General features: G+C 33.1%; 1 protein-coding gene across 1 annotated transcript in view; it reads right to left on the bottom strand.

Moving 5' to 3' along the window:
* Positions 1 to 1,166: 1,166 nt before the first annotated feature.
* Positions 1,167 to 17,757, bottom strand: part of gch1 (GTP cyclohydrolase 1) — a 32,444-nt gene continuing 15,853 nt past the window's right edge. Inside the window, exons 3-6 of the mRNA XM_056476833.1 lie at positions 15,020 to 15,075; positions 11,656 to 11,687; positions 11,489 to 11,573; positions 1,167 to 7,730 (exon numbers count right to left, since the gene is read on the bottom strand). Of these exons, the coding sequence (XP_056332808.1) occupies positions 7,604 to 7,730; positions 11,489 to 11,573; positions 11,656 to 11,687; positions 15,020 to 15,075 (300 nt within the window). The 3' untranslated portion in view covers positions 1,167 to 7,603. The remainder of the gene's footprint in view (positions 7,731 to 11,488; positions 11,574 to 11,655; positions 11,688 to 15,019; positions 15,076 to 17,757) is intronic.

The following is a 17,757-nucleotide window of genomic DNA, read 5'->3' as shown; positions in this document are numbered from 1 at the left end:
TACCTTCAGAACTGCCTAATCCTTCGTGGCATAGATTCAACAAGGTACTGGAAATATTCCTCAGAGATTTTGGTCCATATTGAAATGATAGCATCACGCAGTTGCTGCAGATTTGTCAGCTGCACTTTTATGATCCGAATCTCCCGTTCTACCACATCCCAAAAGGTGCTCCATTGGATTGAGCTCTGGTGACTGTGGAGGCCATTTGAGTACAGTAAACTCATCATGTTCAAGAAACCAAAGATGGTTTGCGCTTTATCACATTGCGCATTAGCCTGCTGAAAGTAGCCATCAGAAGATGGGTACATTGTGGTCATAAAGGCATGGACATGGTCAGCAACAATACTCAGGTTAACTGTGGCGTTGACACGATGCTTAATTCGTACTAATGGGCCCAAAGTGTGCCAAGAAAATATCCCTCACACCATTACACCACCAGCCTGAACCATTGATGAAGACAGGATGGATCTATGCTTTCATGTTGTTGACACCAAATTCTGACCCTACCATCCGAATGTCGCAGCAGAAATCGAGACTCATCAGACCAGGCAACATTTTCCCAAACATCTATTGTCCAATTTTGGTGAGCCTGTGCGAATTGTAGCCTTAGTTTTCTGTTCTTAGCTGACAAGAGTGGCACCCGCTGTGTTCTGCTGCTGTAGCCCATCCGCCTCAAGGTTTGACGTGTTGTGTGTCCAGAGATGCTCTTCTGCATACCTTGGTTGTAACGAGTGGTTATTTGAGTTACTGTTGCCTTTCTATCAGCTCGAACCAGTCTGGCCATTCTCCTCTGACCTCTTGCATTAACCAGACATTTGCGCCGACAGCACTGCCGCTCACTGGATGTTTTCTTTTTCGGACCATTCTCTGTAAACCAGATGGGTGTGCGTGAAAATCCCAGTAGATTCTCACCTTCTCAATGGAAGATTCTCTGATGCTCGGTTTGAACTGCAGCAGATCGTCTTGACCATGTCTACATGTCTAAAAGCATTGAGTTGCTGCCATGTGATTGGCTGATTAGAAATTTGCATTAACGAGCAGTTGGACAGGTGTACCTAATTAAGTGGCCAGTGACTGTATTTACAATAATGTCTTTCTATTTCAGGGTAAGGTTTCTTATATCCTTCACTTTATACTAAACTCCTACAATAAAAAACAACAAGCCATAATATCTTAGATAAGATTTATTGAAAATGATGAACATCAATAGTAAAGTACATCTGAAAGGCTCTCGGAGTCTTCCATTTGAAGAAGGCCACAGGAATAACACTACAGCTCTCAATATCAAGAGCTCATTTTTTTCACTGACGTTAAACATCGCAGATACTGTCTCCATCTGAACTCATCGATCACTCCCAGAAGATTTCATCATAACAAAACAGACCATACACAGCCAATACAGTAAACATAATGTCCTACAATGATACATATGTAGATAGTTTCAATTCGAAGCACATGGTACAGGTGAACATGCGTCAGAGTAAATGTACAAAATATGTTCAGCAAACGTAGACGCTTCAAATATTTCCTGCGTTGCTTTCCATCGTTTCTATTGTGTATTTTAATGAGAAAGATCACATTTCTAAGTTTTCTTCATACCGTTAGAACTTCATGAATCCCACATTGTGCAAAATCAGATGTGTGTTGACCTCGACTGCACATTCACCTTTGGTCTTTTTTTTTTTTTTTCAACAAATAAAACACAACCGTCAGAGTGTAAACAACATCGCTGGGCACAATGACACACACACACACACATATATAGATACAGAGAGAGACTGGATATTTAAAGGCTGGAGCTGGTCATCACTTTAACATAGTAATAATCTAACACTTCAGACTAGACAGACACTAAAGAATAGTCAAATACTCAAACAAACAAACAAACAAACAAACACTTAAAGAGACAGTTCACCCTGAAAATGACTTTTCTACCATTTACTTTAAACCCATCATTTACTGTACTTTCTTCTATGGAACAGGATATATATATATACACATACATACATACAGTTGAAGTCAGAATTACTAGCCCCCCTTTGAATTTTTTGTCTTTAAGTAATTGCCAATTGAGGTTTGACAAAAGACATTTTCACAGTATGTCTAATAATATTTTTTCTTCTGGAGAAAGTCTTATTTGTTTTATTTAGGCTAGAATAAAAGAAGTTTTTAATTAAAAAAAAAACATTTTAAGGTCAAAATTGTTAGCCTCTTTAAGCTAATTTTTTTTGATAGTCTACAGAACAAACCATCGTTATACAATAACTTGCCTAATTACCCTAACCTGCCTAGTTAACCTTGTTAAGCTTTTAAATGTCTCTTTAAGCTGTACAGAAGTGTCTTGAAAAATATTTAGTAAAATATTATTTACTGTCATCATGGCAAAGATAAAATAAATCAGTTATTAGAGATGAGTTATTAAAACTATTATGTTTAGAAATGTGTTGAAAATAAATCTTCTCTCTGTTAAACAGGAATTGGGGGAAAAAAGTAATAAACTTGAACTGTGTATGTATGCATGTATTTATTTATTGTTATATATTTTTTTAAGGAATTGCCTTTCTCTATAAAATGAAAGTAAAAAGCAGGGGTGCCCAAACTTTTTCATATGAAGGACCAAAAACCAAATATCATTGAGAGCTGTGGGCTGAAGGTAAATATACCGAACTATTTTACATTAAATTTGCCATAGGTAATTTCCTAATATATTTCAAAATAAATAAAAACTTTTATTACTGTTACTTTAAATAGTAATAACTAATGCAGTATACATTTTAAAATGATAACTCCTTGCAATAAAAACAAATGATCACATTTATAACACAGTGGAGTTCAATGCTGAATACACTAATCAAGCAGAATCTGCCTTTGACTTGATTTGCTCACCAAATTCTCTGCATTGTCGTGTGACTCTATGTACATTTAAACAGAATCTGATTATTTTCATTCATTCATTCATTTTCTTTTCGGCTTAGTCCCTTTATTAATCAGGGGTCGCCACAGCGGAACGAACCGGCAACTTATCCAGCATTTGTTTTATGCAGTGGATGCCATTCCAGCTGCAACCCATCACTGGGAAACACATATACACTTATTCACACACACATACACTACGGACAATTTAGCTTACCCAATTCACCTGTACTGCATGTCTTTGGACTGTAGGGGAAACCGGAGCACTCGGAGAAAACCCACGCGAACACAGGGAGAACATGCAAACTCCACACAGAAACGTCAACTGACCCAGCCGAGGCTCGAACCAGCGACCTTCTTGCTGTGAGGCGACAGCACTAGTTACTGCGCCACTGTAATTTCAGTTAGCTTTTAACTATTAAACAAACAAAGGGTTGCATTTAATTTGATTTGACAATCTCTAAACCATCCCATCATTCTGAGTCTCTTCTCAGATGTGATGGTGGGCTAAATCAAAGGTTACCATGGGCCAACTTTTGCCCTAGTTTGGACATCTCTGGTCAAAAGGATCCAATGTTTTAAGAAACATTTGACCATTTTAAGGGATGTAAACAAAAACAATGGTCCCAACGTATGTTATGTTTTACATTTTTCGTTTCTAGCATCTGAGAATTCAAAAAGAGCCACATATTGATCAATAATGTTAGGATAGCTGTTTTAACATTAAGTTATTATTGAATTGCCTCCTGTTGCAGTTATGAAATAGTTTAATGGCAAGCAGAAATGTTCATGGGCCAATGACATGACCACATTGGAATGGTCAATAAATAATGTTTGATCTACATTGTCACCTTGATCACAACACAAATTTGTACACAAACTTCTACAACATTCTTCTATAATATCAGACAGTTTTATATGATATATTTTTATATATATAGTGCTATACTTCATTTTTTTTTTTTTTTTGTAAGCAAAGGGGATTTTGTATTCGTAAGACCTTATATATCTTTTTTTTTGTTTGTTTGTTTTATTCTGTTTTTTCTTTCCAATATTGTTTTATTTGTTGTTCGGTTTTCTTTGGTTTTGTGTCATTTTTAAGATGTTAAAACTAGATAAATGAATAAAAAGTAAAAAAATAAAACAGATTTCCTGTTTTTGTTTTCTGTATTGTTTTTCTGGTCTGCATTTTAAGGTTTAAATTAAATGTATTCAGCAAAAAGCGGTAAGACTTTATTTTGATGGTCCCTATTACACTTTTTGTATTGCACACTACATGCCAATTTCTTCTCATTTGAGTATTAGTAGACTGTCTGCTTAATATCCACTGATACTGCTCCTTCAACAGATGTTTAACTGACTTTAAGAAACTTTGAAAGTACATGTCAACTTACACTAACCCTAACCCCAACCTAACAGTCTACTTATAATCTAATGAGAATAAGTTAGCTAATGATGCTATGAAACTTATGACGTATATGATTGAACATTGCACAATTACATTTATACAATCTTACAAATTTCACAGTTGCTTTTTTAAATGTATTTCTGCATTTTTTTATTCTGTTTTATTCCCGTTAAAACACTGGAGCTCAGTTATGATTATTTCTGCAAGTTTAATCATTATATTTGTATTTTATTTTTCTGTACAATAGAAATGTCATTTTTTTGGTCAATTTGCTCAAGATAAACCAACTTTTTTTTTTTTTTTTGAATGGCTGACATAAAGTCACTTGAGTTTCTGTTTCGTACATATGATGGTTTTTCTCACAAAAGCAACAAATACAATAGACTAATTTAACATTAATTAAAAGCATCATCGCTTTATATCTATTATATATAATTGTTTAATCTTTACATAAATGTAGTTTTTACATTGAAAGATGCTGGAACATTATTACACCCATATCTTGACGTTTGTAAAACACTTAAACCACGTCCTATACTCTGTATTCAACAATTCACATTACATTCAATGCATGTTATTCCATTTTTTTGTACAATTTCTGAGTGAAAATGATTCATTCACCATTTTGGGGGGTCTGAAACCAACTAATGCTTACATTGTTTTACTGTGTTACTTATGAAAAGTTTTATAAAGTTAAATCAAACATGTTTGGGTCAGTAAATGTAGACAGAAGCTTCATTTTTGAGTGAACTGTATCTTTAAAAACATGAGCATTTATACCAATGCACTGGACGCATTATATCACATTAAATATAAAACAGCATAGCCATAATACATTTATCACATAGTAAAACAACAACAAAACAAAGCCTATCTGGGACGATACACTTTACAAAAAAAGTGAGGCTATTGTAATGTTGTTATGATTATGAACCATTATAATACAATAATAAAGTACCCTATAAATAACAAGGTATATTTTATAATGTTTTAGTACCATGGTTATTTTCATTTCACAACTGCATCATAATACCTCAATTACTTGTTTTGTATATTAACAGTAAAATCGAGTATTGAGAATGACACGAACCTCCCCGTACATGAGCCGGAAAATAAAGCCCCATATCAAGCATTTTGATTGTGGTTAATTGAGTGAACAACCGGAAAGAGATGTAAACACATTCTGTCTTGGTGGTTTTGGTGCTTGTCAGTTTTAGCGAGTTCAAATTGTGCTAAAATCGAAGACGTCCTTTAAAAACACAACGATTGCATGTAACAGTAATCGCCACAGTCCTGTCAATAGAGGCTGCCGCTGCTCTACTGACTCAACACACACATGTTGGTATTGGTGGCTTACAAGGACTCTCCATTGTAAAAACAACATATTATAAGGCCTAAACTCAGGAAACACACAGGAAACGTTGCAAAATTTGAATGTCAAAAGACCTCGTAAAGTATCATTTGTATTTTGAATTGCAAGGACACCAGGCACGTCCTCATAAACAAGCTTAATAGAGTACAACTCCCATGTGATGCCCATGTCATTATACAAAAGAATGTCCTTGTAAACTACCAAAACCAGTACAGAGACACACACTTATCTATATGGTTTATGAGGACTTTTCATAGGTGTAATGTATTTCATACTCAAAAAAGATTATTTTATGGCCCTATCCCTAAACCTAACCCTCACAGGAAACGTCTGGCATCAATTGAATGTCAAAAGACCTCGTAAAGTATTATTTTTAAGGGATTTGAATTACAAGGACACCAGGCATGTTCTTGTAAAACCATCTAAGTAGAGTACAACTAAGTCATTTCCATGTCATTATACAAAAAAATTGTCCCACCAAAACCAGTACACAGACACACACACACACACAAACACACACACTTATTTATATGGTTTATGAGGACTCTTCATAGGCATAATCAGGGCTTGACATTAACTTTTTTGATCACCAGCCACTGAGGAAAAATATATTTTATACACATAAATATGACTTAGACATGCTAAAATTACTTGATTTAGATTTTGCATTATCTCCACATGCCTCCTCATTCATTTCACTGTTTGTGTGTCGTGTATGAGTTTGCTCAATAATCATGAGCAAATGGGTCATGGTTTCATTGTATTACAATTAGTTTTTATTTCACATAATTTTCAGAGCTCAAAATGAAGGATTCACCAAATTTATCTCTGAACAAATAAATCAAAACATAATAATGATAAACAAATCATTAATTATTTCTTAGCCACAAATTTTAAATGTCAAAACAAGCTAAGTATAGCAATATACTATAAACAGTTTTAAACAATCGCGCGCATCACCTCAGCTGTTAGCGCGAGTGATTATCCTCTCATTCGAAATTGCAAACGCAATTATTTTTGTTAGTCGTGTTGCTTCTCAATTCTAAGATCGCGTTTGCATGCTTATTGGACCATCCTTATTGTCAAACCCTGCTTTTAAGAATTATTATCTGGGAAAATTATTTTCAACCAGCCAAAGTGGCTGGTGGGAGTGTCCGTCTTACCTGCCACCGCTGAAATCTACCCGCATTTGGTGGGTGTTAATGTAAAGCCCTGGGCATAATGTATTTTATACTGTAAAACAGATTATTATATGCCCCTGGCCCTACACCTAACCCTCACAAGAAACATGTGGCATAATTTGAATGTCAAAAGACCATGTAAAGTATTATTTTTAATTGTTTTAAAATCACAAGAACACCAGGCATGTCCTCGTAAACCACCTTAGTAGAGTACAACGAAGTAATTTTATGTCATTATACAAAAAACTGTCCTTGTAAACTACCAAAACCAGTACACACACAAACAAACTTGTATATATGGTTTACAAGGACTCTCATTAGGCATAATATATTTTATACTGTAAAAGCTGCTTATTATATGGCCTTACCATACCCCTACCCCTAAACTCAACTCTCACAACAAACATGGCTCAATTTTAATATCAAAACACCCCAGGAAGTAGGATTTTTAAGTGTTTTAAATTAAAGATATGTCCCTGTAAACCATACAACTAGGTCATACTGATGTTTTAATACAGTTTCATCCTCATAAACCACATAAACTAGTAAACACACACACACACACAGGTAATACAGAGGAGACGTGTTACCCAAATAAGCTCTATGTTACACAGCAGCAAAGCCTCGACCGCAGGCAGAACCACAGAACATGAGTCCTGGAGTCCAAGGAGGCGCTGGAGAGCAGGGTTGGTCAGAGTGTTTTGGCAAGGGAGGACCGCTCAGATCCTCTCAGCTCCGGATGAGGGTTAGGAACTCGTCCCGTGTCTTGGGATCCTCGCGGAAAACACCCAACATGGTGCTGGTCACAGTTTTGCTGTTCATCTTCTGGACGCCGCGCATGACCATACACATGTGGCTGGAGAGAGGAGGAGAAATTAATGGTGAGGTCTGGTCAAATTTAGAATTATTTTACTATTATAGAATGAACTGAAATGATAATTCTAAACCTGAATATTTGCACATGGTAAATTTAAATAAAAAGTTCCAACTTTCTATATTTTCGAGCTATAAAATAAAATAAAGTGTTTACACATGTGAAAACAAAATAAAATAAAATTTTAACATATACTATACATATTGTTCCAATCGACACCTGTTCTAATATTCAATATTTACACACACATACAGTATATACATACATACATACATATATATATATATATACACACATATACACATACACATATACACATACACATATATATATATACATATATATATATACACACATATATACACATACACATACATATATATATATATATATATATATATATATATATATATATATATATATACACATACTAGTGCTGTCAAATGATTAATCGCATCCAATATAAAAGTGAATATTTACAAAATATATTTGTGTGCTGTGTATATTTTTGTATATAAATATTTGCATGACTATACAATATTGTTTAAATTTATATACAGTTGAAGTCAGAATTATTAGCCCCCCTGTTTATTTTTTCCCCAATTTCTGTTTAACGGAGAGAAGATTTTTTTCTACATATTTCTAAACATTTTAATAACTCATTTCTAATAACTGATTTATTTTATCTTTGCCATGATGATAGTAAATAAATATTTTACAAGACTCTTCTATAGAGCTTAAAGTGACATTTAAAGGCATAACTAGGTTAATTAGGTTAAATAGGCAGGATAGGGTAATTAGGCAGGTTATTGTATAATGATGGTTTGTTCTGTAGACTATCAAAAAACAAAATAGCTTAAAGGGGTTAATAATTTTGACCTTAAAATGGTTTTTAAAAAATTAAAACTGCTTTTATTCTAGCTGAAAACAATTAAGACTTTCTCCAGAAGAAGAATATTATCAGACACACTGTGAAAATATCCTTGCTCTGTTAAACATCACTTAGGAAATATTTAAAAAAGAAAAATATTCAAAGGGGGGATAATAATTCTGACTTCAACTGTATATATATATATATTTATATATAATAAAAATTATATAAAAATGTATATATATTTCTTTTGCATAATTTTGTATTTTATGTATAGTGTTTTTATAAACGTACATAAACACGGTACACACGTGTGTACATGGTTCTCAAATCTGACATTTTGCAATAACAGCACTCGTACAGCCCTCTTCACCCTTCTGTATTACTCCATCCACATAGAGTGACAGCAGATGAATAAACTCACTAAAATTTGACAAATATTGCTGCTGTTGGACAACATAATGTACTTTTGAGGCTTTTTTAGGTGAGAAAGTAGTTGTTTAGATTGCAACTATACGGTTTACTTTTCAGGATAGTGCCTATTTTAAATATTTATAATGTCAGAAACAGCACATCGGCATCAATCAGCCTGCCATACTGTGCAGAGCAAAGACGGTTGATGTTCTGCCACAAGATGGCGACAGAGACAGCATAATAATTTCTTAGAGGAGCGTAATTATGGTGGCTTGAAAAGCCAGCATACTGTTATCTATCTTAAACTTCTTCTTCTTCTTCTTCTTCTTCTGAGACTAATTTCTAAGTGTATCTCCTCCTAGGCCTTTCAAGCTACATACTTCAAACTTTCGTCAAACCTTCAAACTGGTCTGACTCGGGTTGCTATATCTTTTCTAACTGATCCGACTTTGGGTTTTCCGAAAAACGACCCAGAAAAATCCCAAAAGTCCCATTGACTTAACATTGGGTCAAACTTTGTGAGCTCATAACTCTATGCTAGGATCATGCTAGTAACATGCTAATTCATGCTAGAAACATGCAAGTAACATGCTAATTCGTGCTAGGATCATGCTAGTAACATGCTAATTCATGCTAGAATCATGCTAGTAACATGCTAATTCATGCTAGGATCATGCTAGCAACATGCTAATTCATGTTAGAAACATGCTAAGTCATGCTAGGATCATGATAATAACATGCTAATTCGTGCTAGAATCATGCTAAATCATGCTAGAACTATGCTAGAAACATGCTAATTCATGCTAGAATCATGCTAACAACATGCTAATCCATGCTAATCCATGCTATAATCATGCTAGTTACATGCTAATTCATGCTAGAATCATGCTAATTCATGCTAGAATCACGCTAGTTACATGCTAATTCATGCTAGAATCATGCTAATTCATGGTAGAATCATGCTAGTTACATGCTAATTTATGTTAGAATCATGCTAGTTACTTGCTAATTCATGCTAGTAACATGCTAATTCATGCTAGAAACATCCTAGTAACATGCTAATTAATGCTAGAATCATGCTAATTGATGTTAACAACTGCCTAGCAACCACTCAGAATACTTTAGCAACCGCCTAGCAACAACCTAGAAACATGCTAACATATATGTACTTATCTATGCCGATTGTTTCAAACTTCATAAAAACTGCTTCAGTTAATTACACTTTAAAACGACTTCAAACTTTTAGACTCGGCTTTTCAAGCCACCATAAAGTTTGTCCTCAAACTTTAATATCTAGTTTCAAACTAGAGCTGATTAAATCATTATAAAACGGGTAAGTGACTTTTTAAGTTGATCTCTCCCTTTTGTATGTTGTAGTGCTGTATTTATACAATAGTAATCTGGTATTCTTTCTGGTAGTGTTAGTTTTGCTTTGGCTTTTTCGGGGTTAATTATTGTTTTGTCATTACTTTAGACATTACACTAGAGAAACAATCAAACACTAGCTCTAAAGTGACATTGGTAAATGAGCAACGGTTTCTGCTGTTCTAAAGTCAGCTGCAGATGTGAATGAATGGCGGAAGAAAGTAGTTCCTCATACAAAAGAGTTTTGAGACTCTCCGTGTTTGATTTTGTTTTTTATATACACAATTACGCCGTCGAATTGATGTATAAACGCAACATCACACTCGTAAGCAGTGCGATATCGCTGCATAATGTCACTGATGGGACACCAACGCACGCCTCCCATCAGTGCCGATATATAGCCACATCGCACTGCTATTAGTGTGATATTGCTCATTAATATTTATACTGTTTATATATTATGTAAATACAAATTGTTTCTATTAGATGTGATTAATCACAGTTAATTGTTTGACAGCACTGATTATAACTTTACTCATGATTACTGATATTGCTTCAACAATCAACCCAACACAAGTGCTTAGTTTTAAATGGTAGAATAAAAAAAACAAATAAATAATACAAATGAACTTTCATTTTACATTTAAAATTCATTTTTACATAAACGGCTTTAACAACCACCTCAACATAAGCTGCCTATAAAGTATTAGTATTAAACTGTCAAATGAAAGCTCGGTCACACTTTATTTTGATGGTCCATTTGTTGAATTTAAGTTACATTGCATTTACATGCTAATTAATTCTCATTAGATTATAGACTGTTAGGGTTGGGATTAGGGTTAGTGTAAGTTGACATGTACTTGTAAAGTTTCTTATAGTCAGTTAAATGTCTGTTAAAGGAGCATATCACAGATATTAAGCAGACAGTCTACTAATACTCAAATGGACCATCAAAATAAAGTGCTACCAAAATCAAATAAAGTACTTGGTATTATGTAAAATAGAATTGAAAAAACATGTAAAATAAAGTAATGACACACAAAATCATATAAAATCTAAAATAAAATATGAATGTTTCATGTGGACGTACGTAGCTTCGACCACCACCCCGACACCAGCAGGCTGTAGAGCTTCAGTGATGGCCACAGCGATCTGTTTGGTCAGACGCTCCTGAACTGAAACCAGACAAAATTGGATAATAATAGGGCTACATTCACATGCTAAAAAAGATTCTTATAGAAATCGAATGATCATTACCTTGCAATCTCCTGCTGTATATCTCAACGATTCTGGAGCGAAACAAAAATAAGAACAGAGTTAATATTTAAGCTAGATTTACACACAACATACATCTGTGGTATATGATGGAGCTCTGATAAAACTTTATTGCTAAGGGAGTTTAGTTGTTGTGGTGATGATTATATCAGTTTATTCACAGAGTTTGTGCAGAGGGTACATGTGCATATTGACATGAAGACAGAAAGGACATTTAAATAAGAGAAATAAATAATATGGTATAGAAGTATAGAATAGTATAGAAGTGTCTTGAAAAAATAATATATATAATATAATATAATATAATATAATATAATATAATATAATATAATATAATATAATATAATATAATATAATAATATAGAAGTGATTTATGTGCAATATGTGCATTGTTGACTGCTTTCCCTGTGTAAATAAATGAAAATGTGTAGATACAAATCAGCGGCTTATAAATAAGTATCCACGTTTATATATTTTATTCAAAAATCTAATTTAAATCAATAATGAAAACTCCATTTAGACAATGCTAATGTACAACTATTTCAATTTAAGTTCATAACTCGATTTTTTTATTCAAATATTTGTATTTCTAGAAAATGTCAAACAATTATAAAGAGTACATTGCAATAAATTAGCCTTTATACTGTATATGTAAATGGATACCTTTATTCAGCAAAGACCCAGAAAGTTTACCTAAAATTCAGCAAAAGCAGAAAAGCATCTGCAGTGTGTGTGTGTGTGTGTGTTACTGTCATGTGTTCATCAGTGTTACGGCTGGTACTTGGTGAAAAGGCTAAGCCACAGGTATTGGGGTCAGATCTGATCAAGCTTCTCTTTGTCACTCACACATTGTGTCTAATCCTCTTATAGACACTTACACTCTCACTGCTTCAAGACACACACACAAACAAACACACACACACACACACACACACACACACACACACACACACACACACACACACACACACACGTGTCTCTTGATTTCACAGACAAACAACACCCTGAGGGAAAGAGAGCCATTAATCTCCTTCACTCCAAAGAACGATGCTCATTTTTACTTAAGAAAAAAAATGCTTCGAAATTTGCAACAAGTAATTCATTAGGATTCAATAATGCGCCAGAAAAACATTTCACCTGCGCTGACACTTAAGCCATACTTCATATTATTAACATATAATCATTTCATTATCAGTACGTTTTGCTTTACATAACCAAATATCTCATTTATAAAAAATAGCAGAGCATGAACACACACACACAATGTATATATCCATATATATATATATATATATATATATATATATATATATATATATATATATATATATATATATATATATATATATATATATATATATATATATATATATATATCTATATATATATATATATATATATATATCCATATATATATATATATCTATATATATATATATATATATATATATCCATATATATATATATATATATATATATATATATATATATATATATATATATATATATATATATATATATATATATATATATATATATATATATATATATATATATATATATATATATATATATATACACACAGCAGTTGAAGTCAGAATTGTTAGCCCCCCTTTTTAATTTTTTTTCATTTTTAAATATTTCCCAAATGATGTTTAACAGAGCAAGGACATTTTCACAGTATGTCTGATAATCTTTTTTCTTCTGTAGAAAGTCTTAATTGTTTTATTCCCGCTAGAATAAAAGCAATTTTAATAAAAAAAAAAAGCAATTTTAAGGTAAAAAATATTAGCCCCTTTAAGCTATATTTTTTTTCCGATAGTCTACAGAACAAACCATTCTTTACAACCATACAATATCTTGCTTAATAACCCTAACCTGCCTAGTTAACCTAATTAAGCCTTTAAATGTCACTTTAAGCTGTATAGAAGAGTCTTGAAAAATATCTAGTCAAATATTATTTACTGTCATCATGGCAAAGATAAAATAAATCAGTTATTAGAAATGAGTTATTAAAACTATTATGTTTAGAAATGTGTTGAAAATAAATCTTCTCTCCGTTAAACAGAAATTAGGGAACAAAATAATCAGGGGGGCTAAAAAGTCAAGGGGGCTAATGATTCTGACTTCACCTGTGTATATGTGTATATATATATATATACATATACACACATATACACACATATACATACTTATATATAACCATGACCACTTTAATTTGGTGCAAAAATGAATAGACTGCTATTTGCATTTGCAATTTCCATTGAAAATATATAATTATACAGTCAGAATTATTCGCCCTGTTTGTTTTTTTTCCCCAATTTCTGTTTAACAGGGAGAAGATTATTTCAACACATTTCTAAACATTCTGCTAATAATTTTGACCTTAAAATTGTTTTCAAAAATTTGATTATTCTAATTATTCTAGCTCAAATAAAACAAATAAGACTTTCTCCAGAAGAAAAAATATCTTCAGACATACTGTGAAAATTTCCTTGCTCTGTTAAACCTAATTTCGGAAATATTTAAAATAGAAAAAAAATTCACAGGAGGGCTAATCATTCTGACTTCAACTGTTTATATATGAACACACTTTTGCATCTTTAATAACTCTTAAGACTTAATATGTGGCATTTATAAGAGCTGTTTGATTGGTTCTGCCTCATAAGAAATCAAGGCCTGCTGTCATGAATAATTAAGCAAAGCTTCCTCTCATTGGATATAATAATAATAATAATAATAATTGTGTGTTGTGATGTGTCATCAATTACTGTGGTGATTTGCCTCGTGATCATTTGTGATCACATTTTAAACCCGGAAAACATTTCACAAAAGAAAAAAAAAAGGTTACGATTATTCAAATGTTTTTGTTTTTTTACATCTCATTTGGTCACCAATGCTGCATTTATTTTAAAAATCAAATAAAACAGTAATATTGTAAAACTGAAACAATTATCCAACACTTATAATATTATGTAACATTTTAATAATAATAAAAATTAGCACAGATTTTTTTGTGAATATTAATAATGTTAATTACATTTTGTTGTAGTAATGTGTTATATTACAATAATTCTAAAGCACATTCAAATATTTTGAAACATTATTAAAAAATGACACTGTAAGGTTGTCAAGCATTTATAAAATATTGTAAAATAGGTGTAGTTCATCTCATTTTTGTGGTGAACTACACCTATTTTACAATATTTTATAAATATACAGCAGTGGTTTTGCCATCTAATGTAATAACATTAAAACCTGACTGGTGGAAGATGAAAGTGACTAAAGTGTCCAATTATAAAAGAAGTCAGAATAAACTACCTTCATGTTTGTGTCAAAAACTTACCGTGCTAATTTACTCAGGCCAAGAACCCTCTTGTTTGGAAGGTAACCTATATGCACCTGTAGAAAAAAACACCAACACCTTAAATGACAACAGAAAGAAATGACTGCAAAACATGAGTACCGTCTTCAGGTTGAATACAAATGAGAGGGTTCACAAACAGTACACACAGTATGACACAAAATTCATCACAAGAACAGCTTGAATGTGTGTAAAGGGTCTAAAACACAGGTGTCAAAGTCAGTTCCTGGAGGGCCGCAGCTCTCCACAGTTTAGTACCAACCCTAATTAAACACACCTGGTCCAACTAATTGAGTCCTTCAGGCTTGATTGAAACCTATGGGTAAGTGTGTTGGAGCAGGGTTGGATTTAAACTCTGCAGGGCTCCAGGAACTGACTTGGACACTCCTACGTAGTTTAAAGCCCAAGTTTGGAGGAAAAATGCTCTTTTTGTAACAAATTTTGTTTAGTATAATTTGTATCATTATTTTAATGTATTTTTTGTTGGTACAAATACATTTTAGGTGAAGAGACATGCAAATGCTTTTTCCAGTAATAAGGGAATCATTAATTCAATTCAAGTAGGCCTATTACAACATAAAAAATATAGTATATTTCATGGATTTAAGTTAAAAATTACAGTATCGCAATACTAATCGGCATCACGAAATAGGTGGTATAGTATCGTAACATGAATTAATAGTATCATGACAACCCTATTATTAAGTAGGATCTTGTTTATTATTATTTATTGTAAAAGTCTACTGTTCTAACCAACAGGCCCATGTCATATACAGTACAGATACATTTCTTAATAAATAACCTACTGTATATTAAAAGCATTAACAAATGCTATATATTTTTGTTTGCACAAGCTTTGGAGACGTAACGTAAAATTCCGCTTTTAAATAATAGGTCACCTATAGCTTTCGTCATGAGCCATGGCCACGTTCAAAATGGCAAAAATGTTTGCAAAGTGCATTGCGAAGGAAGCGCAATTGTCAATAAGAAGATTGCTAAAACTGAAATGTAAAAAAAACAAACAATTGGAAAGCGAGATGACTTTAATGTTTTTGTTTTTTTTTAATTGTTCCAAATTGAAATGTTGGAAGGTTCGAAATCAATAGGGCATAGGGGGATAACTGGGAATAGAACACAGCCAGGAACTATGCTTCTAACTACAGCTCTAGAGGTGTAGTTGAAAACATACAAGTTTGCGACGCAGTTTGCGAATGTTCGTTAGAACGATGCATTTGGAAAATGCCAAATTAACGAACTACGTTTGTAACGATGCAACTTGCAACTTTGGTTGGCTAACGATGGTTTTTGGAAATGCACCCCTAGATGAGGATGAATCTTTGTAGTGTTGCTAATAAATTTTTAAAAAAGAAGCTAAAGGTCAAATAATTTTAAATATTTCCCAAGCGATCCCAATATTTCCCAATGTTCATTTGGTATTTCCTATAATATTTTTTCTTCTGCAGAAAGTTCTTCTTTTAGTTTGGCTGGAATAAAAGTAGTTTTTACATTTTTATAAATATGATCAATATTATTAGCCCATTTAGGAATTGTTTCTCGATTGGCTACAGAACAAACCTCAAACTTGCCGAATTAACCTAACTTGCCTAATTAGCCTAATTGAACTAGTTAAGCCTTTACGTCGCAATTTCAGCTAGTATCTTTCATAATAATTAGTAAAATATGGCAAAGACAAAAGAAATTTGTCATCAGAAATTAGTCATTAAAGCTATTATGTTTAAAAATGTGAATTTGATCAAATCTTTCTTTAAAGATTTTACATTTCTCAGGAGGGCTAATATTTTTTGTCTTCAACTGTACCTGTGCTTTCAACTGTGCACACATTAAAAATTATATGTCTTTTATAGAAAATACATATAGAAACAGTACTAGTAAGCTTCATCACACAGCAGCAGATGAGCAGTAGAAGATGCAGAGAGCATTATCTGTGCATATGTTCGGAAGTGACTGCGCATCTGATAACCCTCTGAACTCAACCTCTCTCCTCCGTCCAACTCAAATGTCACCAATAATTTGATGAAGCAGCTTAGAGAAAGGGCAGCATCAACAGACATGCCAGGGTTTTCTTTTTTCCCTCTTCTGCTCTGTTCTGATAATCCTGCAGTTCACTATACCAGGAGCCTTTGTTCAGTAGTCAAACTCCACTCGATATTAAAGTCTAGATAGGAGACGTTAATAAAACACAATAAATGGGAAATTTAATAAATAATATAAATAATTGTTGTTAACTTCCGACCGCAACAGTATGTGATCTTGAAACAACCGTCTCGAAACACTTCTGAAATGCCCGATGCTTTGAATCGCTTTAGTCACATGACTTGGGTGCTTTGAATCATTTTAGTAACGTGACCTGATGTTTTGGACCATACTTCAGTGCAGTGATGCGAAACACATTTGCGCTTCCGGATCTCGACACTGTTTCGCGTCAGCCATTCCTACCTAGCACAACAATACGATACCAAAAGAATTCAGACTTGCAGCCGAACATTATATTGGGTTACAGAGAATCGTCACTTGCTCATGCAACAAGCCAGGTGAACGACAACACAAGAAGCACCACAATTTTTTTTACCCGAGGGTAGTACTAAAAAAGCACCAGTTACTAGGTAAAGAATGCAGTGGAAAAGCCTAAAAAAGTGAACCAAAGTGAACTGAACCAAACCGTACCATATTATGTGGTGGAAATCCTCTTTACATAGTAT

Source organism: Danio aesculapii, chromosome 17 (genome assembly GCF_903798145.1).
Source record: "Danio aesculapii chromosome 17, fDanAes4.1, whole genome shotgun sequence".
Lineage (NCBI taxonomy): Eukaryota > Metazoa > Chordata > Actinopteri > Cypriniformes > Danionidae > Danio > Danio aesculapii.
The sequence above is the reverse complement of the archived record's forward strand: the minus strand, read 5'-3'. Positions and strand labels throughout refer to the sequence as shown.